Raw genomic sequence first — 26,473 nt, 5'->3', positions numbered from 1 at the left:
CATTTTCGTCGCTCGTTTTCTCGGAAAGACAGAGCCAGCACGACCGGAGCGAGCCCTTCGTGAGTGGGTGCGAGAACGGGACAACGCTACATCTGTCACATAGCACTTCTTCGCTCACAGACTGCGAAAGTTTCGCCGTGCGCGTATTAAAGCGCATTTGCAGGTACGTTCGGTTCGGACATCATTATTAGTCAACAATTTTTTTTTACAATTTTAACGGTGAAAAAGTATATTTTCGGTACCGGAAATAGTGCTAAAGTATGCCGGAAGGGTAGTGCTCCACTTTGTGCTAGTTTGTGGCCGTGTAGGGTCGGAAAAAGTGCCAACTTTGGGTTCGCGTCCAAGCCCAGACTTTCCCATTTTTTTCTTTTTTTTCCAACTCCGTGGATCATCTTTTGTAAGGATTTTTTGTTCTGCGCTTGTTTGTGTGTGTGCGTGCGCTCTCCGGTTTGCCAGCCGTCCGACATCGGAATCGGAACTTGGTGCTGAATGGTGGTGCTGCACAAGAAGCAGATTGGTAATGTATGCGTGTGTGTGCGTGTGCGACAGAGATGATGATGGGGCGTTGTGTGTGTGTGTGTGTGTGTGTGTGTGTGTGTGTGTGTGTGTGTGTGTGTGTGTGTGCACTGCTAGACGAGGTAAGGAAGCCGGCGTGGAGGGCCAAAACTGGGGGAGGGTGAGAAATCTAATCTCTTTCTCTATGTCTCCCACTTCCTCTCTTTTTCTCGCTCTCAATTGCTTTACTCCGAGATCAATCATGGAAGTGTTGCCAGTGTCAGTGTTTAAAATTATCGATATCAAAACCTAAAAATTCAGAAAACTTCCTGTCTGTTTCTACCCTTTCGCGTCTTTTACTGTTGTGCATAAAAATTTATATAACGCTTTGGGGCCCTATTAGCAAAATGGTTCAAATATTCGATATACTTGTCCGCCTTTTTCACGTGTTACTCAAGCTTTCACAAATCTAGGCATTTTGAAAGGAAATTAATACAAGAAAGAAAAAAACATTCCCTGATGTCTTGTTTATCTATTGCATAGCAAGATGATAACAAATAAGAGTGATAATTGCGTTTTCGCATTGCATTTTTGCCTTCCTCACCTTACTGAGGAAAGGCTATAAAATCACTCGAAAAACGAAATTCTTAATTTGACCTCCTAGACCCAACTTTATGTATACATATCGACTCAGAATCAAATTCTGAGCAAATGTCTGTGTGTGTGGTGGGATGTTGATAAAAAAAATTGCACTGGATTATCTCGGCACTGGCTGAACCGATTTGGATCGTTTTGGTCTCATTCGATCCGTCTTGGGGTCCCATAAGTCGGTGTTAAAAATTATAAAATTTAGTGAAGTACTTCAAAAGTTATGCCAAAAAACAATTTTATCAAAAGTCCGGAAGATTATAAAAAGGGTGGTTTTGTAAGAAACCCTGTCATATTATACATTTTTAGAAAGGTATTGAAAAGACCTTTCCAAAAAATCAAATTATTCGCTCTACAGCACTGCCTTGACGTTCTCGATTGCGAGATTCCTCCTCGATACTAAGTGTCCGAAGGCTTAATTGTTGAGGCAATTGCAAACCTCTTTTTACACCTTAGCTTCTATCCACCCCGGGATTCGAACTGACGACCTTTGGATTGTTAGTCCAACTGCCTACCAGCGACTCCACCGAGACAGGACCCAGGGAGACGACTCCTGCACCTGGACTGAGCTTACCAGGGTGGCCACTCAAGTCGGGAAAAAGTCGGGAATTCGTCAAAATCCGCCAAAAATCGGGAAAAAGTCGGGAATTAATGATTTTTTGTCAAAAAGTCGGGAAGAGTCGGGAATTCTGAGCATACTTGTTTGAAAATTATTTTTTAACTCTTGAATAATTTTTTGATATTATCTACAATTTTCAAATTAAATTCACTCATTTCTACTCTAGTAACTTACTTTTAATTTAAGGTTCTCTTCACTATTTCACTATGCCGGGAACCGTGGTGTAGGGGTTAGTTTGATTGCCTCTCACCCAGTCGGCCCGGGTTCGATCCCAGACGGTCCTGGTGGCATTTTTCGAGACGAGATTTGTCAGATCACGCCTTCCGTCGGACGGGAAGTAAATGTTGGTCCCGGACTAACCTAAAGGGTTAGGTCGTTAGCTCAGTCCAGGTGTAGGAGTCGTCTCCCTGGGTCCTGTCTCGGTGGAGTCGCTGGTAGGCTGTTGGACTAACAATCCAAAGGTCGTCAGTTCGAATCCCGGGGTGGATGGAAGCTCAGGTGTAAAAAGAGGTTTGCAATTGCCTCTACAATCTTCAAACGTTTTGCTTAAAATAAGTGGGGAAACACAAAGTCATATCAAACTGAATTTTAATTGAAAAAAAAACAGTTAAATACTGCAGACCATACCGAAAAATTGATTAAAAATTTAAAAGATTAAAAAAATCAATATCAAAAATTATAAAATTAAAAAGGGAACTTGGCAAAAACATTTTCTTTTATGAATTCCTTGACATTTTTCTAAATCCTTTTAATGAATAATAACAGCAATTATGTTAAAATGATGATGAATTTAAACAAAAATATCAAAAACTATACGTTTGCCAATTTAAAAAAATACCATGGAAGTTATAAGTATTGTTGAACTTTTGATTATTTTTTCAAAGACTAATTGTTTGTGTTTCTACTCTGAATCAAAATAATGAAATTACATTTTTGAAGTTTTCTTTATTTGTTGTTTAGTTTCTGTATTTACAAAAAAAAATCCTACATTTGGGTTTTTTAAATTCATTAAGTTTTTTTTTTCGGTGGTTGATATAAGGCTTTCTAGTCAGAAATTTACCAACACATTCAAAGTATGTTTACATGACAGCTGGACGTTTGTTTGCATCAGGTTTCCTATCTCTTTCTAGCAAAATTTTTTTGGCAGGCGACTTCTAGCTGTTTTTTTTTGACTGACTGCCTGATATGTCAGCCAACATACTTCGCAGGGCTGTGACAGCTACAGCTCGATCATTGTTTGCATCAGGACACTGTGACGAGGAGTTCGTCATTTTTGAGTTAAATTATATTTTTTTCACTGGGCCTAGAAAGCCTTATAGACTTTTCTTATAGATTTTTTTTTGTTTGAAATCACTCTTTGAATAAGAAATACCTATTTTTTAGCATTCTGGAAAAGTCTGGAAAAAGTCGGAAATTTGAAAATGGAATTTGAGTGGTCACCCTGCTTACGATCTAACCTTGTTAGGTTAGTCCGGGGCCAACATTTACTTCCTGTCCGACGGAAGGCGTGATCATACAAATCTCGTCTCGAAAATTGCCACTGGGATCTCCTGGGATCCAACCCAGGCCGACTGGGTGATAGGCAACCACGCTTACCCCTATACCACTAGTGCGCTAAAACGACACATTCAAGCTTAGTTAGATTTAGTTTTGAGATTTGTTAGTTTATTTTGGATCAAATGTAAATTTCCGGCTAGTTCTCTCCTTGACCTGATACATAGTTTAACTAACAAGTTATCGTACCCAATAAAACAACAAATTACAAATTATCACGGGACCTTTCCAACGAGTTCAAAAGATTGAAGATCTGACGACCCTATCAAAAGTTATAAGCTCTTAGTGTTATTTATGAACTTTTTAGAGGCCGGATCTCATATATTTCGATCAAAACGTTGTCCGGAAGGGCAACTCGAAAGCAACCACCTAAGGGTGGATTTAGTAACGTTTTTACATTGTAAACATTGTCAAGATAGTGGATTTTTCAAGGTCAAGTAAGTTTTCAATAGGTCAAAAAGTGACGTGACAGATATCACGATTTTGACAAGATGTACTCTATCTCCAGAGTGAGCAGTTGCATCGTTTCTTCAAAAACTTTTATTTAAAGCAAAACAATGTACATCGTTTAATGATAAATGTAAACAAACGGTCTGTCCTGCTCGTTCTTAATGTAACCATCAACAGTTGAAGACTTAAGTGAGCAGGACATGTTTGTTTACACTTCGCAAAAGCAAAGCAATCCACTTTAACTCGGTCTTTTGTGGTCTCTTTTGCAAATTTGTGCTCATTTCTAAGCGTTCGAAGGTTATGTGTGGTGAGTCACCCAAAATCACCTTTTGCGCAAATGGACCGACGTTTCACTTCCCCATCCGATAGAAGGCGTGATCAGGCAAATCTCGTCTCGAAACATGCCGTCTGGGATTGAACCCAGGCCTTACTGGGGTGAGAGACTGCCTCGCTGACCACTGCACCTGCTGGACCAATTGCATTGTTTTGAACAAGATGATCTTTCTTGAATCTATCTTGACTCTTGACCTAAGTAATCCTTAACCGCAAATAAATAAAATAAATTGAAAATTTCATAAACACTATTCTGGCACACCTGGCAACTCTTGACTACAGATTGTCAAGGCAAACAGATTGGCCAATGTTTCTGGACACCAAACGTGCTGGACACCAACCGCCCTTTACGCCCAGCAAAACTGACAGTGTTGCAAGCGCAAAACATACGTTGCCAGTGCCGATTTATTTTGCATCGGCCAATCTGTCTCCCTCGACAATCTGTACTCTTGACTGGTATCTCTGCGACAAGGTCCAAAATCTTCTCGCCGTGTTCTCTCCCCCTCTCTTGGTTCTCTCGTGCGAGAGTTCCCCCCGAAGAAGTCGCCGGAGCCGTGTGGTGTGGCGGCGAACAACAGCAGTAATGGCGTCCGGGGTTGTTGGTTTGCTTTGCTTTCGATGACGATGATGGTTTGGCGTTTTTGTGTTGGTGTGTTTGTGAGCGAAAGAGATGGAGAGGGAGAGCGCGCTTCGAGCGAATGAGAATGAGTGTATGTGTATGTGGGAGAGAGCGAGAGAGAGCGAATCAGCAGAAGAACAACAAGAAGGTGCAACAAGGGGCAGCAACTCGCGAAGCAAAGAAGCAGCCTCAGCAGCAGCAGAAAGTAAAATTTGGCACATGGTCCATTTTCTCCGTGGTTCGTCGTAGTTTTTCCCCCGACGAGAGTCTCCTAGAGCCTCTAGTGTAGTGTATGCGGATTGTTCCGGCGACACCCCTCCCGTTAACGGCGTAGATTTCGCAGGTGACACAGTGACAGTGAGTGTGGTACATGTTGACCAGCCGCGGTAGCAGTACCGTTTCTGCCATCGGTAATGCGAGGCCTTCCTCCGTTGCCCCTTCCGGGAGTTTTGCGTGATGACAAACGGGGCAGACGCCGGAAGAAAATCGATTTCGCAAGTGAAAATCAGCAGCACGACGACGACGACCCGTCTTTGTCCAGGGCAGACCAGTCGCGGTCGCGCAGCTTCTTCGCCGTTTCTTCCCGCACCACCCTTTTGGTGGCACCACATTCCGAGACCGTACACGAGGCCACAAACCCGGCACACTGTGCCGCTGTCCCCCCCATTTCCGTGGGAGATGTTTTACGGTTTTCCGGGAGACTCATCACCGACGTCGTGTGCGTGTGTTTTTATCCGTCCCAACATCACAACACACGCACACTGAAGGAGGAGGTGTTATGGGTCGAAGGCGGCGGGGGTGAGGAGTAGCCGCCGTCACCCCAGCCCGCTCGATTGTCCACAACAGCCGCAAAGGGGTGCGGCGACGTCGGCCCATTTCTCACACCGCCGCCGAGTCGTCTCAAAGCGCCCCCGGAAGACCGGAAAAACACCTCAGAGCTAGATGCACTCGCCGCGGGACGGAACGGACCACGTCGACGGCTGGGAAAGAAGGGGAGTACGAAATTAATTAACCGTACATCGCTCTGGAGTACGGCTCTTCCCCCGCCGCTTGCCACCGACCGCGGTCCGTTCCCCCTCCCGGGCACCTGATTACTGTTACTTTTTAGTTAAGACTCGCGCGAGCAAAGATAAACTAGCCAGCTACCTACATAGAGATAGTCATGTTTAAGCCACTGACTGTGCGATGCGGCGAAAGCTCAACCTTTTCTGATGCGGTTTGGGGAAGGTGATTGGCACCGATAGTACATACAATGTTGTTGTGAATTCTGGTTGGGAATGGGAAAATTACGTCACTTGGCGTGCAAATTATTTAGTAATCAGTAAAACAATATTACGAATTTTTTTTCTATATATTTATTAATAGTATCTTTTTAGATTTTACATGTAAATTTGTTAAACTATCAAAATATGTATTAAGTGCACTGCGGTTTAGCGATGTAGTGCTAATTAATTAGTTGTCCAACTGTTTACTGCCTGTCAGAAATAGATAGCAACGATATACAATGTTTAAATCATTCAAGAACATAATTCTATCATGCAGCTACTTTCAGCTCATCACTTTGTCATTTAAATTTTGTCTTGTATTAAATCATAGTAAAAAGTCAAAGTAGTTATGTCACAGACATAACCGGAATGGCGTAGACTACGTAAAGTTTTGAGATGTGGACATTGAGTTTTCCATATCTTAATTTTGAAGAATTAGCTAGATACTTGAAATACACTAACGGAATAAGATCGTAAATGGGAGATGGATCCCCCGACAAAACAGAACTTAACACTCCAGTCAACTCAACTGTCATGTAACCATACTTTGAATGTGTTGGTAAATCTTTGACTAGAAAGCCTTATTTAAACAATGGAAACATCGAATGGAGGAGAGAAAAACGAAAAATGATTTTTTCGCGAATCGAATGAAAATTTGGTACCATAATGTGGGGGAGAGAGGGGTTCAGAAAGCTGTACAATCCGTCACCCCCGAAGACCAACACTAGTTCCTGAAAGGCATTTCACCGACTCATCACGGGTGGGACGAGAGACGGGGAGTTAGGCAACTCTTTCAACAGTTTGGAATTGGACACGACGCAATTCTTTCAGAAGCGCTCGCCGCGAATGCGACGAGCTAGTTGTTGTTTCACAACCACGGCTTGGCCCACGAGAGGCTCTTCAGCGGAAGGCAGCAGGCGCGCGCCTCATCTCGTTGATGCCTCGTCCCGGGTGGGACGAGGGACGGGGAGTGAGGCAACTCCGAACCACGGCAACCACGAAAGATCCAAACGGTCCGGCCATCGAGAGGCAACTGGCTGACGGTGACGACGAGAAGGCGATGCGCGCTTCTTTTCCAGTTCTGGTCCCTCTCTCCTGCTGCTGCTGCTGCCGGTCCGACGTCTGAGACGTGAATGATAGAATGGGCTCTGACGCGCGTTCTTATATAGCCTTTCGGCCCGCTACTTCCCCTCCTTTTTCGCGACCGACACTCGGTCGCGTTGCTCGGATGATTTTCCCCTCAAAATAGGTACTTGACATTCCCGTCCGTGAGTGGGAAGCGCTCATTTTGCTTGCAAAATCTGTGCATTTTGAAAACATTTTAAAACATTCAATTGTTTCAATAGTTAAACTATTTTGCCAACAATGAAAGTTTTATAGCAAATTGCTGAATAATTTTCGAATCGAATGGAACATAAATCGTGTCGATTCGATTAGAGGGAAGGAAGATATAAGCGTTTGACGGATGACGCAGTAATCCAGGGCCTTCGGCCCGGGTTTTTTTGGAATGACACCTCAGTACCTTCGACAAAGACGTAAGTCTACGTCAAAAATCACATGTTCAAAGTTGTGATGTAACTATAGGGGCGGGGGGGAGGGGGGGGGGGGGCAGAATGGGCCACCCTTGGTTTTAAGCTTTAGAATGGATTTAGACCAACTGTAAGGCAAGGGTCTTATAAAGGACGTCAAATAACATCACCATACCGAAAACGGCATCTGAATTCATTGTATTTTTCGAATTATGAGCAAAAATGTAAATTTATTGACAAAATCACGCAAATGTTGTTTATTTCGAGGTTTTTAAATGAGCTTTCTGAAAAGTTGGATTGTTTGAAAAAGTTCATTCAATGCTTATAATGTTACTAGATGTTACTACCAAGGTAAACAAACAACAACTGAACCTTAAAATCATTTAGAGGCTTGGTGGTGGAAGTCTTAAATTAAAATCCACTTGGGGGCAGAATGGACCACCCTTTTCCTGCCTTATAAAAACAATCAAAAGTTACGAAATTTGGAGTACATTGATTATTTCACTCCTAGTAGCCTCACAAATCACGTTTAATGCAACATTAGTTGATTTTTTACTTGTTTTGATGATTATTTGTAAAAGTAGTGTCTTTATTAACACTATTTTTAAAAATGTTTTTTTTTTGTAAGTGACTATTTTTATAAAAATGATCTAACTTCATGGAAACTACGTTAAAAAGGTCCCTTAAGTCATTTCTTATCTCCCTTCAACATTGTATTAGACGAAATGGCTTGTTTTCTAATGTGGCCCATTCTGCCCCGCACCCTGGAAAAGTAGCCGAAAAAACATTCTTTAAATTGCATCAAAATTATTTTTAAGCTAAACGATTTCCTCAACCAAGTATACAGCATTGAAGGGAACATTCCAAAGCATAAGCCTACTAAACTGAATTCATATTTTTTACGTTTTTCTATGTTTTTTGCGCATTTTACTTAGGCGGGCCATTCTGCCCCCCTGCCCCTAAAGGTTTCATAAAAAAAAAACTTGTAAAACTACTAACTTGTCTTGTCTTTTTCTAATGAAGAAATGGCCCTAATTAACTATATAAAGTTGAACTTTTCAGCACTTGTATCATGAAGATTTCACTTTAAATCCCATTGAAAGGTTGTTTTTCGTAATTTTATAAATAAATAGCTTAAATAAATAATAAGTCAAGATCCTTTTGAAGGGGTTATATACAATTAATTTAAAAAAAAATCCCATAGTAATTTACATGTAAACTTTGAACCGCTGGGGACAGGCCAATTCTCAACCAAATGGGCTGATATTTGGCATGAGAGTCCCTATGGGTATCCTCTACTAGGGGAACCTCGGTTTGCCTGATTCTGAGAACTTTTTTGTTTGGATGAAACACCCTAATGAGCACACACATCAACTTATTTTTAATTCTTTTTTCATGGCATTAAAATATACATTTTCGCCTACTTTCAAAACAAATTTGAAGATATTTGGTTGCATCGTTGCCGAGATATAGCAATGTCAAGTGAGCAATTTCAAAAAACGGGTGCCACGATATCTCCACGATATCTGTTTATTAGATCTTTAAAAAACAGTAAGGTGAGGAAGGCAAAACTCCGGAACTATAGAACTTATGTTCTATTTTGGACATACCATACCTTGAACCCACAAACAACCCGCCCAGCTAGAAAGGTTGAGGTTTCGCCGTATCGCAAAATGATCCGAATTGTAATCTTTAGCAAGTTCAAAACATATTCACCTTATTCTAAACCACCTTCCACTCCCTTCCATCCTCCACCCCGCAGCTACATTGTAAATACATCTGTATATATAGCGGAGATGAGCACACAGGTCCGTTCCGGAGGTGGTGGTGGTGGCCGCACCAAGTCCAAGGCCGGCAAGGAGAACAAAGAGAATGCCGGCGGTGAAACCGACGACCAGAAGCAGCAGCAGCAACAGTTGCAGCCGAAGGGCGGTAAGGCCACCAACAACAATTCGGATGGCGGCACCGGTGGCGACAAGCCACAGAAGGGCGGCAAGGGCACAGATAACAACAGCAGCGGCGGCGGTGGCTCCAAAGGACAGCAGGACAAGCAGCACCAGCAGCAGACGACCACACACACCATCAAGACAAAGCAGCCGACGGCCGAACAGATTCGCATTGCTCAAATCACAGACATCAAAAGCGGCATGGACGATCCGAAGATCCAGGAGAAGATCCAGAAGCTGATGGAGACAACGCAACGTTCGGAGGAGGATGTTTGCTGCGCCTTGCAGGAGTGTGACAACGATCTGGACCGAGCGGTCATCTTTCTGCTCGAGACACTTCCGGTCGGGGCGTTTGCCACAACGTCCAAGAAGAAGAAGAATAAATCGCAGAACAAGGAGCAGAACGAGTCCGCTCCGGGTGATGGCGATTGGGACAATGTTGGCGGCAACGCTGGTTCAGGTTCCGGCGGTGGTGGCGGTATGAACTCGAACGATTCGAAGGATCGCCGTGGCCCCCGTACGGGTGGACCCGGAGGTCAGCGTCTCGCCGGAGGTCCTGGTGGTGCGGGCGGTCCTGGTGGTCGTGGAGGTCGTGGCAGTTTCCGTGATGGAGATCGTGGCGGTGATCGTAACGGTTTCGATCGGGGCGCACGTGGCCCGCGTGGTCCTCCGCGGGATGGTCGCGACAATGGTCCGGGACGTGGCAGTTACGCTGGTGGTTCGCGAGGTGGACGCGGTGGAGGTCCTCGGGTCGGAACTCGTGGTCCCGGTCCGCGGGATCAAAACCGGGGACCACGAATGAACGACCACCAGGAGATTGACGCCTGGGATCCGGTGTCGACGCCCAGTGCCGCCAATGATCTCACCAAGCCGGAGGAAACGTCTGCATTCACCGACACCTGGGGAGACTGGGACAACGAGGAGTACACCGGGTCGTTGTCGGATACCAAAGTTTTCACACCGAGTACGCAGGCGGCCGGTACGACGCAGCCAGCGCAGCAGCAGCCGCAACAGCAGCAGGCAGCCTCCCAGCTGCCGTCTACGCAATCTCAGCAGCAGTCGCAGCCGCAGCAGCCTCAGACGGCGGCAGCAGTCGTGGCCGCCTCGCAGCAGCCTGTCGCGGTCGTTCCGGCTTCGGTGACGAATCCTACGGAACTGTCTGCCCCACCGGGTTTGGAACAGCAAATTCTGAATCCACCCCAGCCGAAAGAGACTGATCTGGTGCAACAGTACAGCACCACCGTCGTGTCCAGCACGGCGACGGCGGCAGCTGCTGCCAGCAACACGGTTCAGTATCCGGATCTCCACCCAACGCCAACTGCGGCGCAGCATCTGCGACAGGCGCTGGAGATCCCGCAGATCAACCCGTCGGCGTCGCTCTCCGCGGAACAATCACAGTATTTCAATACACTATCTTCGCAGAATTCCAATCTCCAGGCGAGTGTTGTCAACTCGTTCCAACCGAGCACCGTGCAATATCCCACCACGTACGGTACGACCAGCAGCTACAGTGACCAGGTTACAGGTTCCTCCCAGCAGCCTCCGGTTCGACGGCAGCGGGCGCGAGTTCCACCGCCGTCGAAGATTCCGTCAAGTGCCGTCGAAATGCCGGGAGACAGCCTCAACAACATTGGCTATCTGGACGTGCAGTTCGGTGGTCTCGACTTTGGCACGGACGATTCGTTCGATAGCGTGTCGGCCGTTACGGACAAGTTCAGCACCAGCAGTCTGGAGCAGAACACGTCCGCGTCGGTGCAGCTTCCGTCGGCGGTCCAACCCACCGTCGTCCAGCAGCCGGATGTCAGCGACTACCAGAGCAAGTCTGCGGCCAGCGTCGTCAACAACCTGCAGCCCAAGTCCAATCTCACCAGCAGCTTACAGAGCACGCAGATTTTGCCCGGTCAAAGCGATTCGCTGTCGGCGTCCCAGAACGACAGCCTGTCCAGCAGTTACTCGCAGCGTAACGCCTCCACCGTTGTTCCTTCGTCCGTGAGTGCTGGGGTGAACGTCAACTCCATCAACAGCACCACGTCAAGTGAGTTTTCAACTAGCTGTCTCCACGCAGTTTCCCACTAACACGCTCACTTCTCTTTGGCAGCGCTAGAACAACTCACCAAGACTGATCCCTATAGTCAGTCCACCGGAACGAACGCAGGTTCTGGCGGATATCAAAACGTCTCGTACTCCACCTCGTCGCAGGCGAACAAAACATCCTCGTATCCATCGTCGGCTGCGCCGCAAGGATACAACAACTCCAGCTATTCTAGCACACAGGTAAGTGTGCGCCTCACGCAACGCCACAACAGCGTAAGAGTGTGAATGACCTTCTCCCTGTTCCAGGTGTCCACCAACACGTATCCCGCATCGTCCAACAACTACAGCTCGTACAACCAGAGTGGCGTCAACTCGTACCAGCAGCCCAGCAGCAACGTGTCGAGCAGTGTCGTGCCCAACAACAACTCGAGCAGTTCGGTGGGTGTGTCCACGGTGAACCAGTCCAGCCCGAACCTGCCCGTCAACAACAACAATGTTAGCAGTAACAGGTAGGCACTGAGGTCCAGCGTTGACCGCGTAGATAATTATTAACCTGGAGTTTGATTACCGCAGTTCGAACACCAACACCGGCTACCTGTCGAGCCAGTACCCGGTCAGTCAGACGTCGTCGGCCTTCCCGTCGCAGCAGAGCTACCAAAACAGCTCGCAGAACGTGTACGGAAACTCGGGACTCAACAGTAATACCGGGTGAGTGACAGTTCGGAGTGTTTTTGTTCAGTTTTGCACTACCCTTTGTCTGTGAGTCCGGTGTATCCGTTTGTTGTTTGAGAAATTGACAACGCATTCGTAACAGATCACTACGGGGGATAATGATAAACTTGCAGTTGTAAGTTTTTAAATTAATCGCAATTTAGGAATAAGTTTTGATGAAATGCGATGATTGGAACAAGAGAAAATTAATTTGAACCAAATAAGTTTTACGCCGTGACGTCATTTGACAGCTTGTGCGCACTGTTTACCATGTAAACGTCGATTGTCGATGAATTTCCCCGAACAAAATCGACGACCGCATCGAACTTTGCTAAGTTCATGTAAACATAGCACCTTTTTCTAACCTTCAAATCGAGTAGGCGGTGTACCTAATTGATCAAAAGTTATCCCTTTAATGCAATTTTAAGACTTAAATATCTCTTAAAAACACAAGCCATTTTTGCCTTCCTCACCTTACTGAGGAAAGGCTATAAAATCATTTATGCATCGGGTTACGTTCGAAAATAGGGATTTAGCACTAGAAATGCTGGAAATCAAAGAGTCCTTTCCTTGAAATCGAGCCAAACATTTCATTAGGGCACAAAACCAAAACTTAAACATTTGTAATTATTCCACTATTCCATTCATTAGTACACTCCCTACATGCCCTCCAAGAATCAGATTGATAGCAAACAATTGGAGCCTAACATTTCAAAAGGGCACAAAACTTTTGTAAACAATAGTGTATCCCTTTCACTCAAATGACAGTTTGCATAAGGTGTGAGAGGGATACACTCTTGTTTACAAAAGTTTTGTGCCCTAATGAAATGGCAAGCACGAATTTTCTATTTAAAAAATCAAAAACAAAAGGGCACATAACAATGTTCACTCCAAACCAGAAAAAAAGTTCAATTGTGCCCTTTTCTTTTTCGTTAGTTTTTCGTGGTTAAGGAACTTTCTATGTTATAAAGTGAACTTTTCATACATTCTTAACACTAATTCACTTCAAAACAAAGTTTGGTTTACGTTTCACCAAGGATTTTTGCAGAAAAAAACTTCATCGAAATACAATATTCAATATGGCCCCGCGGCTGCTGTTCAGTACACATTTGAAGATTTTTTATGTTTCACATACCTTATCTACACCATTCGATCACAAAACTTCACCAATTATCAAAATTTCCGCTAAATTCCTCATTATTTCTAACTAAACAAAAGGGCCCATAAACATAATTCAAAACAACAATCGGGTGACAGCGCCTTAGTGCCCTTTTAGTTCTCTTCGAAATTGCATTCAGAAAGGGCCCATTATGAACAACAGTTGGAAAGTTAAAAGGGCCCAATAACGAGATTTTTTTTAAAAATTATGAGTTTTATTGCGAAAATCAACATAAATTAAGAAGCATTAAAGCAGAGTTGAGGATAATGATGTGTTTTATCGTAGCATCAGTAAAAATACTACCAGTCAAGCTTTCTTTTAAAATAAGAATTGAAACAAGTTGTCCACTTTTTGCGAGCGATTTTCTCGAATCGCGGTTTTTGGTTTTGTTTCCTAATGAAATGTTTGGCTCGAAATGTCAAAATTTCAAAAGAAAGTTGACTGAATCTGGATCTGACATCAGAGCCAAAAGCCAAAATATCTAAAAAAAATCTGGGGAAATAAAATTGGACAGTCGTAATCCAGGGCGTTTGGTACGGTATGTCCACGCATCCTTCCTCCCCTGTAGATTCTGTGAAATGTGATCCACTCTGCGGTTGAAGCAACGCGGTAGACCTGGCCGCTTTAGTAAGGATGATACAGTTTCGGGACTGCTAACCAACCTACCCCCTCCTCACCCCAGAAAATGTTGGGGAAATTACTTCCAACATTCTTCTTCTTTTCTAAACGGCCAGGCCTACTGCGTAAAGATAACCTCAGAGAAGATTCGGTAAAATGGATTGAGTTGTATAAAGACCAAGACACATAACCTAGTTTTACTGTGCAATTCCCAGGAAGCACTCAACAATAGAAATGATTCTTTGCATGACAAGTGTCCATCGCTTCCCAAATACCCACAATCATTGTTAAACCTTGTTCGAATAACATCTAACAAATTTTATTTTTTTTTCTTCGTTTTCCATGTTTGTTTCTGCCGTTAATCCCTACCGAATCGGATATCTCTCATACTACAAACTCACTCATCTCATCACCTAATCAAACAAAAAAAAAATGTTTTTTTGATGCGTGTGCAAACCCGCTAACGAAACTCACCCACATCCCCAACACGTACGTAACAACAGCTACTCTGGCAGTACGAGCACCTCCTCCGGACAGTACAGTAACTTTAGCAGTTCGAAGCTAAAGGACACGCCCGTGTCGACGCAGTTTGAAAGGTAAGCCACCTCCACCACCGCTCACCACAAGAGAGAGAGAGAAAGGTCTTCGTTGCTTCTTAACCCATCTTAATCCAAGAGAGGAAACCAACTTGCGAAAAGTGTGACGCGCGTCTGAACTGATGAAAGCTTTCTTTCCAGTGTGGCCTCCAGCACGGCGGTTTCGAACCAGCAGAACCAGAACAGCGCCAACAACAACAACAGCAACAGCGTGTCGAGTTCGTCATCGTTGCCCAACAACAACAACAGCTCCGTAGTATCCACGACAAGTATGGCTTTTGATTCGAGTTGGTTAGAGTTGTGGAGTTGGACTAACAAATTCTTTTTTCTTTTTCTTTTGCAGCTAAATCGGGCAGTGGCGGTGCGGGTAGTGGTAGCGGTAGTGGCACTGGAACCGGTGGTGTTGTGCCCAACATACCGATGGTCAGCCCGTACATTCAGCCGGGCGTGCCGTTCTACCAGCAGCCCGTTTACTCTTACGAAGAGCTGCAAATGATTCAGCAGCGTATGTCACATGTGCCTGGATACTACGATATGAACTACCAAACGCCGACGAGTCTCGGTGCGGCCGGTGTGCGCGACGCTAACCTCGGTTCCGTCGCGTACTCGACCATGTCCGATGGTCGGTTCACTCGGACCGACAACAACTCGTCTCCTGTTAGTAACGTCCCAAGTACCATGTCACAACAAACAGGGTCTGGTGGTCCTATGTTGAACCTGCCATACGCTTATTTTTACGGCGGTAATGTGATGCCCGGCGGCTTCCAATATGGCACCCCAGCAATATATCCTGTTAGTAGTTAGTTTGATTATTAGTATTCGAATCGTAGAAATTTTACTCGTTGTCTTTTTTGCATGTACTCTACTTCTCACCTTGTAACCTCGTATCAAAAACCAAAAAACAAACACACAACCAATGCCAATGCCAACAAATAAAAATACCAATACCAAATCTTCAACCAACCTCCATAGCAACAAATGGCGACGAATGCGACGTCGGGAGGACAGTTCCAGAAACCGGCGTACAACAGTGGCTACGGAACAAGTGGATATGACACGCTGAGCCAAACCGGCGGCCAGGATTACAACAAAAACCCGTACCCGTCGTCGGGCGGCGTTGGCCAACAGTCCAAGGGACAGACTGTCTCCAATCCACAATCGGCGGGAGGAAGTGGCTCTGATATTGCGCCCTCGATGTATGGCAAAAGCCATGTTGCGCTAAATAAAGTCAATGTAAGGTTCCGAAGCTAAAGGAAAAAAAAAACAATACGAATACGAATACGAGGACAAAACCAGTACCACCAACATCAAAAAAACATGCAACTATGCTACACAATTACGCCCCCAAATTCCCGGCCCCCCCGTCAAAATTAACCACCTCTCATTTGTACTATTTTTTAGTCGTACGAGAAACAATCGTTTCACTCTGGCACACCGCCCCCCTACAACATAGCCGGAACACAGACTGCGGGTGCGACGTCCGGCCAGCCCTACGGACAGCATCTCTATATTCCGACGATACCGACGCACCACAACATCAACATGCATCAGGCAATGCATCAGGTAGGAGAGCGGCGAGATCCGCGCTGAGGGAAGGATCGCATTTGACTGCTTTTTTTTTTCTTAGTTCGTTAGTGCAAGCACACACCGCACTCGCAACTAGTGCCGAATGCGTCGTCACGTGTTCTTGTCGAGTGATTTGGAGTTGTGAAGAGTTATGAATGAACGCAATCTAGGTCAAGTTTAACTTAAAACCCAAATGGGGCATATACATATGAGACGGACTTGCTCGAACAGCAGGACAAAACCGCTTATAAAATATTGACAGCAGATTTTTCAGAATTAGTCGTCAAAAAGATCTTTCTCATAAGACCTTCCGTAACTGGGAAGGCTCGGCGACCTCTCCATAGCATCGCAGCTCGGGAGGCATCCGCCATTCAATACAAATCAAATAATTGCTCCTTCATTGTGCGGAAACAAGATAATCTCAATTTAAAGATATTTTTACAAATAAATATAAGTTGTAAAAGCAAACTGAACGTTTCTAAGCGCTTATGTTTCCAAAAGCGTAAACTGTTTACATACCTATCTCCACGACCACTTTGTAAGAATTTCACAAAAAATAAATGAAAATTTCAAGATTTTCTGAAAGTTGTTGCAGAACGTTGGTAAACTATTTGATCTTCAGTTTCCTCAACGTTTTGCATTTCTCACCATACTGAGGAAAGGCTATAGAATCACACGATAAAATAACTTCTTAATTCGACCTCGTAAACCCACTATCACGTACACCTATCGACTCAGAATCAAATTGTGTGCGTGTGTCTGGTTGTGAGTTCGTGCACAAATAGAAAAATGCACTCGATTATCTCCGGACCGTTGATGGTCTCATTCGATCCGTCTTGGGGTCCTATAAGACCCCGAACGCAGTTCCATTTGGATTAGCGAAGTTATGTTTGACTAAATGTTATCGCAAATGTGTGATTTTGTGACAAGTATGTTGTAAAAAGATAGGACGTGTCACAAAATAGTACACAAGGGTGGTTTGAAAAATGGCCATTTTCGTAAATTTTCGCAAAAACCACTTTTTCAAAAAATCAGATCTCCGCGCCATTCAATCCGATTTTAGCTGTCTTAGACGCAAAAGAAAGGTGATTAGTTTGGCTATTTGGAAAAAAATAGTAAGTAGTTTCAAAAATCTAGCTTAACATTTGAAATCGTCGTATGAAAACTTAAATGCCTATGTCTGAAAATATTTTTACCTGATTCCTCGGAAAATTTTACATAACATATCAAAAAATGGTAAAGTTATGTTTTCAATTTTTGCCTTCCTCACCTTACTGAGGAAAGGCTATAAAATCACTAGAAAAATGAAATTCTCGATTTGACCTCCTAGACCAACCTTCATGTATACTTATCGACTCAGAATCACATTCTGAGCAAATGTCTGTGTGTGTGGTGGGATGTTGATAAAAAAATGTGGATTATCTCGGCACTGGCTGAACTGATTTGGACCGTATTGGTCTCATTCGATCCGTCTTGGGGTCCCATAAGTCGCTATTGAAAATTATAAAGTTTAGTAAAGTACTTCAAAAGTTATGCTAAAAAAACGATTCTAACAAAAGTCCGGAAAATTGTAAAAAGGGTGGTTTTTGTAAGAAACCTTGTCATGTTATACATTTTTAGAAAGGTATTCGAAAGACCTTTCCAACGAGTTCAAACCTATCAAAGTTATGCGCGCTTAAGTGTTATTTATGCACTTTTTAGAGGCCGGATCTCATATATTTCGATGAAAACGTTGTCCGGATCTATCATGCGACCTGTCGATGGATAGTATATCAAAAGACCTTTGAGCAATTCTCTACCAAAACCGGAAATGGATTTTATTTGTATTTTTTGATTTGGCTCAAACTTTGTGGGGGCCTTCCCTATGACCAAAGAAGCCATTTTGCATCATTAGTTTGTCCATATAAATTTCCATACGAATTTGGCAGCTGTTCATACAAAAATGGTACGTAAATATTCGAAAATATGTAACTTTTGAAGGAATTTTTTGATCAATTTGGTGTCTTCGGCAAAGTTGTAGGTATTGTTAAGGACTATTTAGAAAAAATAGGTACACGGAAAAAAATTTCCCGATTTTTTATTAACTTTTCACAAATACTCAAATTCCCAAAATACGTATTTTTGATTTTCGAGATTTTTGATATGTTTTAGGGGACAAAATCCGCAACTTTTGAGCTATAGAGAAACATGGTCAAAATCTGCCGCCGAGTTATGATTTTTGAAAAACTGGTGATTTTGGAAAAATCGAAATTTCATACATAAAATTTTTGACCTCATTTTTATGCAAAATTGAATTTGCAATCGAAAAACTTTACAGATTTTTGATAAAGGGCCCCGTTTTCAAGATATAGCCATCGAAAGTTTGATTTCAGCGAAATATTTGCAGTTTTCGATTTTTAAAAATAGTGACCATGAGTGACCATCTCTAAAAATTTTTTTGAAAAGTTCAGAAAATTTGCTATAAAATTGTCTAAGAGACATCGAAGATTGGACCTCTGGTTGTTGAGATACAGCGGAAAGACGAAAATTGAAGTTTTCTAAGTCTCACCCAAACAGCCCACGACTAATGACGATATCTCAGCAACTAATGGTTCAATTTTCAATGTTAATACATGAAACATTCGTGAAATTTTCCGATCTTTTCGAAAAATATTTTGAAAAATTAAATCAAGACTAACATTTCTAATGGGCATAATATTCAATGTTTGGCCCTTTTAAAATGTTAGTCTTGATTTAATTTTTCAAAATATTTTTTTCGAAAAGATCGGAAAATTTCACGAATGTTTCATGTATTAACATTGAAAATTGAACCATTAGTTGCTGAGATATCGTCATTAGAAAATCGTGGGCTGTTTGGGTGAGACTTAGAAAACTTCAATTTTCGTGTTTTTCTTTAAGCCGCTGTATCTCAACAACCAGAGGTCCAATCTTCGATGTCTCTTAGACAATTTTATAGCAAATTTTCTGAACTTTTCAAAAAAAATATTTTTAGAGATGGTCACTCATGGTCACTATTTTTAAAAATCGAAAACTGCAAATATTTCGCTGAAATCAAACTTTCGATGGCTATATCTTGAAAACGGGCCCTTTATCAAAAATCTGTAAAGTAATTTTCGATTGCAAATTCAATTTTGCATAAAAAATTAGGTCAAAAATTTATGTATGAAATTTCGATTTTTCCAAAATCACCAGTTTTTCAAAAATCATAACTCGGCGGCAGATTTTGACCATGTTTCATAGCTCAAAGATGCGGATTTTTGTCCCTAAACATATCAAAAATCTCAAAAATCAAAAATACGTATTTTGGGAATTTGAGTTTTGTGAAAAGAGTTAATAAAAAATCGGGAAATTTTTTTCCGTGTACCTATTTTTTCTAAATAGTCCTTAACAATACCTACAACTTTGCCGAAGACACCAAATTGATCAAAAATTCCTTCAAAAGTTACAGATTTTCGAATATTTACGTACCATTTTTGTATGAACAGCTGCCAAATTTGTATGGAAATTTATATGGACAAACTAATGATGCAAAATGGCTTCTTTGGTCATAGAGAAGGCCCCCAGAAAGTTTGAGCCAAATAAAAAAATACAAAAAATAAAAATGGTCGAAATCGGCCGGTTTTGTAGAGAATTGCTCCTTTCCAACGAGTTCGATAGATTGCAGATCTAACAACCCTATCAAAAGTTATAAGCACATAAGTGCCCTGAATTATGGAGATCTGACTAACGAATCTGATGGTATGAATAATGAATCAAATTGATAGAACACTGAAAAGACCGCCCTTTTGTATCTATTTTGGATAGCATTACCCTCTGAATGTGAGGAAGGCATCAACCACCTAAGGGTGGATTAAGTAACGTTTTTAAAAATAAAAACCGGGGTTTTCGACGCGCCAAGCGCACAATTGGGAAAATGACGAAAACGGCAAAATATAGACTTTTTCACTAAAACTGCGATAACTTGAAAATTTCAGCGATGACCTGTACATGTTAGGGTATCAAAAGTTGCGTATTTCGCAACGTACGTCGCTTTTTGACGTTCCGGGAAAAACGCGTTTTAATGTTTGACCTTGAATAAACAAAAACGAGAGCACGCAGTGTAAACAATAACAAACACGTTTTTTTTTTACTTGGTTGAATTTGGTGGCCGGAGTCACGAGTTTGTTGAGTCCACTGGCTCGACCGAACATCGACTGATTCATAGACTGCCTTACTGGCAGCCCTGGTTTGATCGACATCAACGCAGTTGTGCCAATACACGTAGCAAGTAAATCATTCTTCCCTCTTTTATCACACGAGCAAGTTGTGTTTCCCTTTTTACTCCGAGACGTTCTAATTCCACCGTGTAAGACCCTGCAACAGAGTTATAATTAAAAATGTTTACGCTAGTCGAGCTTGTATCGGTGTCAAAAGCGTTCTGACCTGAAAACCTTTTGGCCAATTGCTACACTTACATCAATTTTCAGGCTGTGTCAAGATAGCACGAAAAGATTGGAATTCCTGTCATATGAAAAGTGACAAAAAATTTCGGAGCTTTTTTGGTTTTTATTGAATATCTCAGGATTGAAATCGAATTTTGGGGATCTGTGAAGATCAAAGGAATGGAGTTCTTAACTCAATTTGGCTTAAAATGCACGTACGACAAGTTAGCACGACGGCGACGAGTTTTCGAATCATACGATTATTCGAAGTTTCTTCGGTGTACACTTTCAAGCAGTTTTTGTCAATTTTCCCAGTTTTTCTTAGGTGGACACAGTATGGACGAGCGTATTTTTTAACTTACTGAAAAATGTTTCCCAGATATTTAAAATTATAACCAACATTTTAAAAGAGCTTAAATCATTGTAGGGGAAATAACCCCATTTTAAGCCTAATAAGCAATCGTGTTTGAATGATGCTTGATAATCTGGAGTGTTCCTTGAAATTTACTAAAACCAAGTACACCAACGAGTAGAGCAACTTTTTGTGAACATTTCTGTTTATTTTCACTTATGTAAACGTTATTCTATTCCTTTTACAAGCATTTGAAAAAAAATATTTCCAAAATGTATTCTAATCAAACGAATGCATTGGGCCACGCCCATCTTCCTATTTTCAACTTATTTTTTTTACTTCCACCGCTCTTTTGGGTCTGCCTAGTGCTGCCAAAATTGATGAAATTTTAAGCGAACACTCACGAAAAGTAGCATTTATAGAGAAAATTTCCTGGCATCACTGGCTCACTCCAACCCACTGAGAATTTTGGCTCGAGCCTCGACTCGATCTGGCTCGAGATCGAGCCTGAATCGAGTCGAGGCTCGAGCCAAAATTCTTAGTGGGAACAGGCGCTGCGGTGGTGTTGGAAGCCACCCTTTGTTCTTTACTTGCCTTCGCTTCTCGCTCGGTTTTCTTCAGCCTTCGATTAGAATGGGTACCGTAAAACGGGGTGACTTTGATAGCCGGGGTGACTTTGATATGTTTGCGATTTTTCCGCAAAATGAAGAGTACATTTAAAATACGTAAGTAATGGTTCAGAAACATACTGACCGTGGTAGAGAAGTGTTCAAAGTACCTCAAGAAGAACTTTTCATAAATTTTTGAAAGGTTTATAAAGTTAGTTAACTATAGTTAAGAAAATGTTGATGGAAGTCATTATTTTAAACTTCTCAAAGTGTCATGATTTTCTCAATGATCATGATTTTTAATCGGAAAACGGAATGCATTTTCGGATTCTTTGGACAATTTTCCACTAGGAGAAGGTTAAACAAGTTTGTAAATAATAAATAATATGTGTTTTTCAAACACGGTTAAAAAAAACTCAAAATTTATAGGCATTTTCAGTTGAACAAATTTCATGTAAAATGTGAAAACTTGTGATTCGTGCTTCGAATTCAGTATAAAATGCAATAGAAATCGATAATTTTGTAAACAAAACTAGTTTTAGCAAATTTCAGGCAAAATTCCGACTTTTTAACAATTTTACCTAAAATTTATATGTATTTTGTTAAAAAGCTTATAAACTTAGTTAACTTAACATAAACATTGATTTTTTTCTTACAAACTATATCAGCTACTTTAGTGATGGTACATTTAACGTACAAATAAAGTTTGAACATCTTAAATATGATTTTAACAAGAAAAACTATGACTATCAAAGTCACCCCGGAATTAAAACTAAGAATTTTTAACGTAACTATTTTTCTAAACACTTTTGAAAAAACTTTTTTTCCAAAATAGTGCATGGACTTTGTGTGGCCTACCCCAGTACATGTTTTAAAAATAATAATCTTGAGAAAAACCTTACCTGTTGGAAAATATTCTAAAAACAAATTGAAATCCTATCAAAGTCTCCCGGTTTACGGTAGTCAAAATTGAAACGTCAAAAGACTTGGCGCGTTTGTTTTATATTCATTAAGCGTTTGAGGGTTTCTCGCGTGTGTCACTGTGTGTGCCACCAAAATGACGAGAAATGGTCTCGCAAAATGAAAATTATGATCAAAAGTGCATTAAAATGGATCTTTTTGGACAGTAAATGGCATAAATTTGCGTGCATACTTGAGGCGGTGCAGTTGCAGATAAGTTTATAGCCTAAATAGTATTTTTGGAGATAGGTGTTTGATTGGACATGGTATATTTCCCCTATTTGGCTTTGTTGAAATGTGAGTCGTGATCACATAAATCTGAAAATATGGTTTTTAAAATGTTTAAACATTAAAAATTTGATCAATGGTTCCATGATATCATCATCGATTGAAAACTGAATTTACCGAAGGCACAAAATCGATCGGAAAATTTCTTCTCGAGATACAATTTTCCCTGTGCTTAACAACAGGTCAAAATGAGTAAAGGTAGATAGTAAAAAAAATAATAAAATCCATCCTAGTTTGAAATTGATTCGACCTTGACCTAGATTGCGTTTATTCTCCTACAAAAATCAATTAATTAAAGCAAAACTATGCATATTGTTCGTTTTGCCCCTATTATGTTTTACTTGTATTCACGGTTTCTCAGCCTGATGATCAACGTGTCATTTGTTTAAAAAAAATATATAATAGAAGAAGAAAGGCTGAAATGCAATCAGTCATGTTGGTCTCTCCAATCTATAGCAATAAGGCAGGGTGGCCACTCAAGTCGGGAAATCGGGAAAGTCGGGAAAAAGTTTGGAATTCGCCAAAATCCGCCAAAAATCGGAAAAAAGTCGGGAATTTATGATTTGTTGTCAAAAAGTCGGGAAAAGTCGGGAATTCCAAGCATACTTGTTTGAAAATTAATTTTAACTTTTGAATAATTTTCTAATATTTTGTTCAATTTCAAATTAAATTCACTCAATTCTGCTTTTGTAAATTACTTTAAATTTAAGGATCTTTTCACAATTTCAATATATTTGAGTATGGAAAAGCTGTTTAAGACAGTCAAAATCTTAATAAATATTAAATGCAGTTGACACAGATTTTCATAATTTTTCAGATGAATCTAATGATTTCTATTCATTTTTGTTTATAAACAAAAGATAAAGGTAATGAAAACTAGTATAAAAATAGAGCCTGATGACCAGCTTAGAGTAATGATTCTATTTCATTTTGTCACATAGATTGAATATTTGAAAACTGATCCCAACTTGAGTTTGGCAATAATATTTTTTTTAATATTTTGAATTGTTCATTGAGCAATTTCAAATATATTTTTTTCCAAATGTTGTCTTTGAACTTATTTTGTGAGTTTAAGTAAATTATTTTCTATAAATAAAACTAGCTGTTCAGCAGGGTTGTTAAAATATCAAAATATCAGCTCTCAGCAACTACAATTATCCCGCCTGAATATTCATGCCTCAAATATAACTGCCCTTCTCTCTTCATTGAAACTCTCAGCGCCGAACATAGCCGAACACGTTTTCGTGTTTAGCCACTCGCGATTGACATTTTCCTTTTCTCTCCCATTCCCGCTTCCACGATCATCCTACCGCAACAGCGTTCAACCACAAAAACCGCCACAAAACCAATTTCGCAAACGCAGTTTAACGGGACGTCATGCGTGGTCGGTTCCTAATCGCTATCTCGTATTCGCTCATTGCAGTTTTCGGAGAGATTGAGAGACTCAGCGGTGAGAGCGCATAGTCGAGGAAAAGGGAAGTAGTAATAGAGAGAGAATGACATCGCTGGGAATCACGAGACACAAGAAGAGATCTCACAAGCTATAGTGACGGCCGCTATACTCTCGGATATTTTTGGTGCAGAGATAATCTATTGATAGCTTTTTTATCACTCATTTGCAACACTGCTGTTCAGTTTTCGGAAAACTTAAATATCGAATAAAATCTGACATTGAAAAACTTTTTTACGTTTTGAAAACATGAGGAAAAAATTAAAATAGTGGTTATTGCAAAATTGTTTAAACTTTTTTTCTTTTCATACATTTTGCTTAAAATAAGTGGTAGAAATAGGAATAAAAGTTTAAACTTAGTTATCATTAACTTTTTGCCATTTCCAGTTGAAACGAAGTATCAAAAACTGTTTTTGTTCAGTTTCTGTGTTTACAAAAATTGCCAATAGTTGGATGTTTTTATATTAATTTATAATTTTTTATCTGTGGTTTATATTGACTTTTCTTTTAGAGAGTTTTTGTTTGAAATCATTATTTAGATAAGAAATGCCTATTATTTGAGCTTTCTGTAAATGTCTGGAAAAAGTCTGGAAAATAGTCGGGAAAAAGTCGGGAATTTGAAAAAGGGATTTGAGTGGTCACCCTGCAATAAGGTCTAGTCTAATCTGCGACATGTGATTGAGTTGGCATGCACAGTTGTGATTTCGTTATAATTTCCTACGTTTATTTGATTTTTAATTTATTTTTCTTTCTTTTTTTCCTTTTCAAACCACCCGCAACACATCTGCAAACCGCAACTCAAACAACCACCTGCTCATAAATCTAACACACGCACAACAAACAAAATATTGCACAACATCAACAACAAATGCACTCAAACACGCAACAAAACACGTGCCCAATCAAATGTGCGTGCGTGCTTCCGTCCGTGCCTGAACCTCTCTCTCCCCACATTTGCGTGCAAATTCCCGCGCTGAAGATGGACAATAGAAGTTTTAATAGTGGTAGTGGTGTGATGAGGGTAAGTAGTTTCTTCTTTTTGTTTGTTTCTAATTTTCAGTTCAAAATTATTATGTTTTATTTAGTATGTGCAACTTTTGAACTAGAGTTAAACTTAAGTTGCTGTTCGACTTGTGTTTACTGTAAACTGTACGAACTTTGTGGATAACCGAAACCATTTCTGTCTGCCTTGCAGGATTCCAACAGCAGTGGTCAAAGACCACAATCGAACAGTCAGGGCAAGACTGCAACTAAGCAAGGCTATTCACCGTCTACTTATTGGACTGCGCAGAACTAAATACATGTCTACATTAAAATTAACACTAAAAACCACACCCCAAAACACACAGCTCGTGTACTGTATTTGAAGCGTAATTTGAAGAGTATGCTGCGGCGAAGCGAGCGCGGAACAAAGCTAAAACAAAAGAAAAACTCTGTGTCAAGCAGGTACAACATCCGAACACACACACACATATACATACCCCCTCTTCAACATCCCAAAAACCAAAATTCATAGACACAGACACACACACAGAGGCGAACGGCGACCGGTTGAGCCAAACACATCCACACATTCAAAACTTTCTTCAGACCACAAATTTTACCCCTCAAAAAAAAAGTCAGCAGCAGCAGCACGTTCTCGCGGATTGGGAGATTGATTGGACGATGTTAGAAAGATGGCAAAAGGGAATATTTCTGAAAAACTAAGCGAAAAAAGATCTACTTAAGAGTAAAAGCTGAAGTCGAATGAATTAAAATTTACAACACTTAACTTATTTAAATTTAGAACAAAAAACAACGTCATTGAATGAATTTCATAAGAACCACCCCCGCAAAAACAAAAATCATTAACAAACAACACGCAAACTATCCTTCATCAGCTGCAACAGTGAGTATTGTCAGTTTTCGTTTAATTTTTAATAAAAATGAGGAAGTCTTCTTTTTTTAAACTCTTTTTTACGTTACTCTGGTCGAAAACCGTTCGGAAGGGCAGGGAGGGACTAAACTTTTTTTTTGTAAGGGAATAAGCAAAAATGAGTAAAGCAAACTACACAATAGAGAGCGGTCAAAAAAGAAAGCTATGCTGAAACAAAAGGAAATAGTATACAAAGAAGGCTCGCGCGCGCGCGTTCGCGAATGCAACAAGAAAGAAAGAACACACCACACACACACACACATAAAATAATAAAAATGTTCTGTAATAATTTAATTTAAATGTAGAAACGAAATTTCTAATATACCTGTAAACATTT

At 41.1% G+C, this 26,473-nt stretch overlaps 1 protein-coding gene across 6 annotated transcripts; it reads left to right on the top strand.

The window, feature by feature from the left end:
- The first annotated feature begins 88 nt into the window (after positions 1 to 88).
- On the top strand, positions 89 to 26,473 carry LOC6041974 (protein lingerer). Of its 6 annotated transcripts, none has more exons than XM_038266374.1 (12): positions 89 to 163; positions 9,275 to 11,493; positions 11,557 to 11,732; positions 11,799 to 12,001; positions 12,066 to 12,200; positions 14,484 to 14,576; positions 14,718 to 14,845; positions 14,920 to 15,368; positions 15,549 to 15,809; positions 15,978 to 16,139; positions 25,201 to 25,242; positions 25,417 to 25,524. In XM_038266374.1, exons 2-12 carry the CDS (start codon positions 9,309 to 9,311, stop codon positions 25,516 to 25,518), a joined length of 3,936 nt encoding a protein of 1,311 aa, XP_038122302.1. In that variant the 5' UTR covers positions 89 to 163; positions 9,275 to 9,308; the 3' UTR covers positions 25,519 to 25,524. The 6 variants fall into 6 exon arrangements, with proteins under 6 accessions (XP_038122302.1, XP_038122300.1, XP_038122303.1 ...); XM_038266372.1 differs by lacking the exon at positions 89 to 163 and adding an exon at positions 246 to 271; XM_038266375.1 differs by lacking the exon at positions 89 to 163 and adding an exon at positions 4,890 to 5,061.

This window comes from Culex quinquefasciatus, chromosome 3 (genome assembly GCF_015732765.1).
Source record: "Culex quinquefasciatus strain JHB chromosome 3, VPISU_Cqui_1.0_pri_paternal, whole genome shotgun sequence".
Lineage (NCBI taxonomy): Eukaryota > Metazoa > Arthropoda > Insecta > Diptera > Culicidae > Culex > Culex quinquefasciatus.
The sequence above is the reverse complement of the archived record's forward strand: the minus strand, read 5'-3'. Positions and strand labels throughout refer to the sequence as shown.

Bases quoted from the DNA above. Each gene is read 5' to 3' on its own strand.
- LOC6041974 (XM_038266370.1), top strand. From the start codon at position 5,881: ATGTTTAAGCCACTGACTGTGCGATGCGGCGAAAGCTCAACCTTTTCT. The intron at 5,946-9,274 runs GTGATTGGCACC...TCCACCCCGCAG, and splicing joins TCTGATGCGGTTTGGGGAAG to CTACATTGTAAATACATCTG. The intron at 11,494-11,556 runs GTGAGTTTTCAA...TCTCTTTGGCAG, and splicing joins CATCAACAGCACCACGTCAA to CGCTAGAACAACTCACCAAG.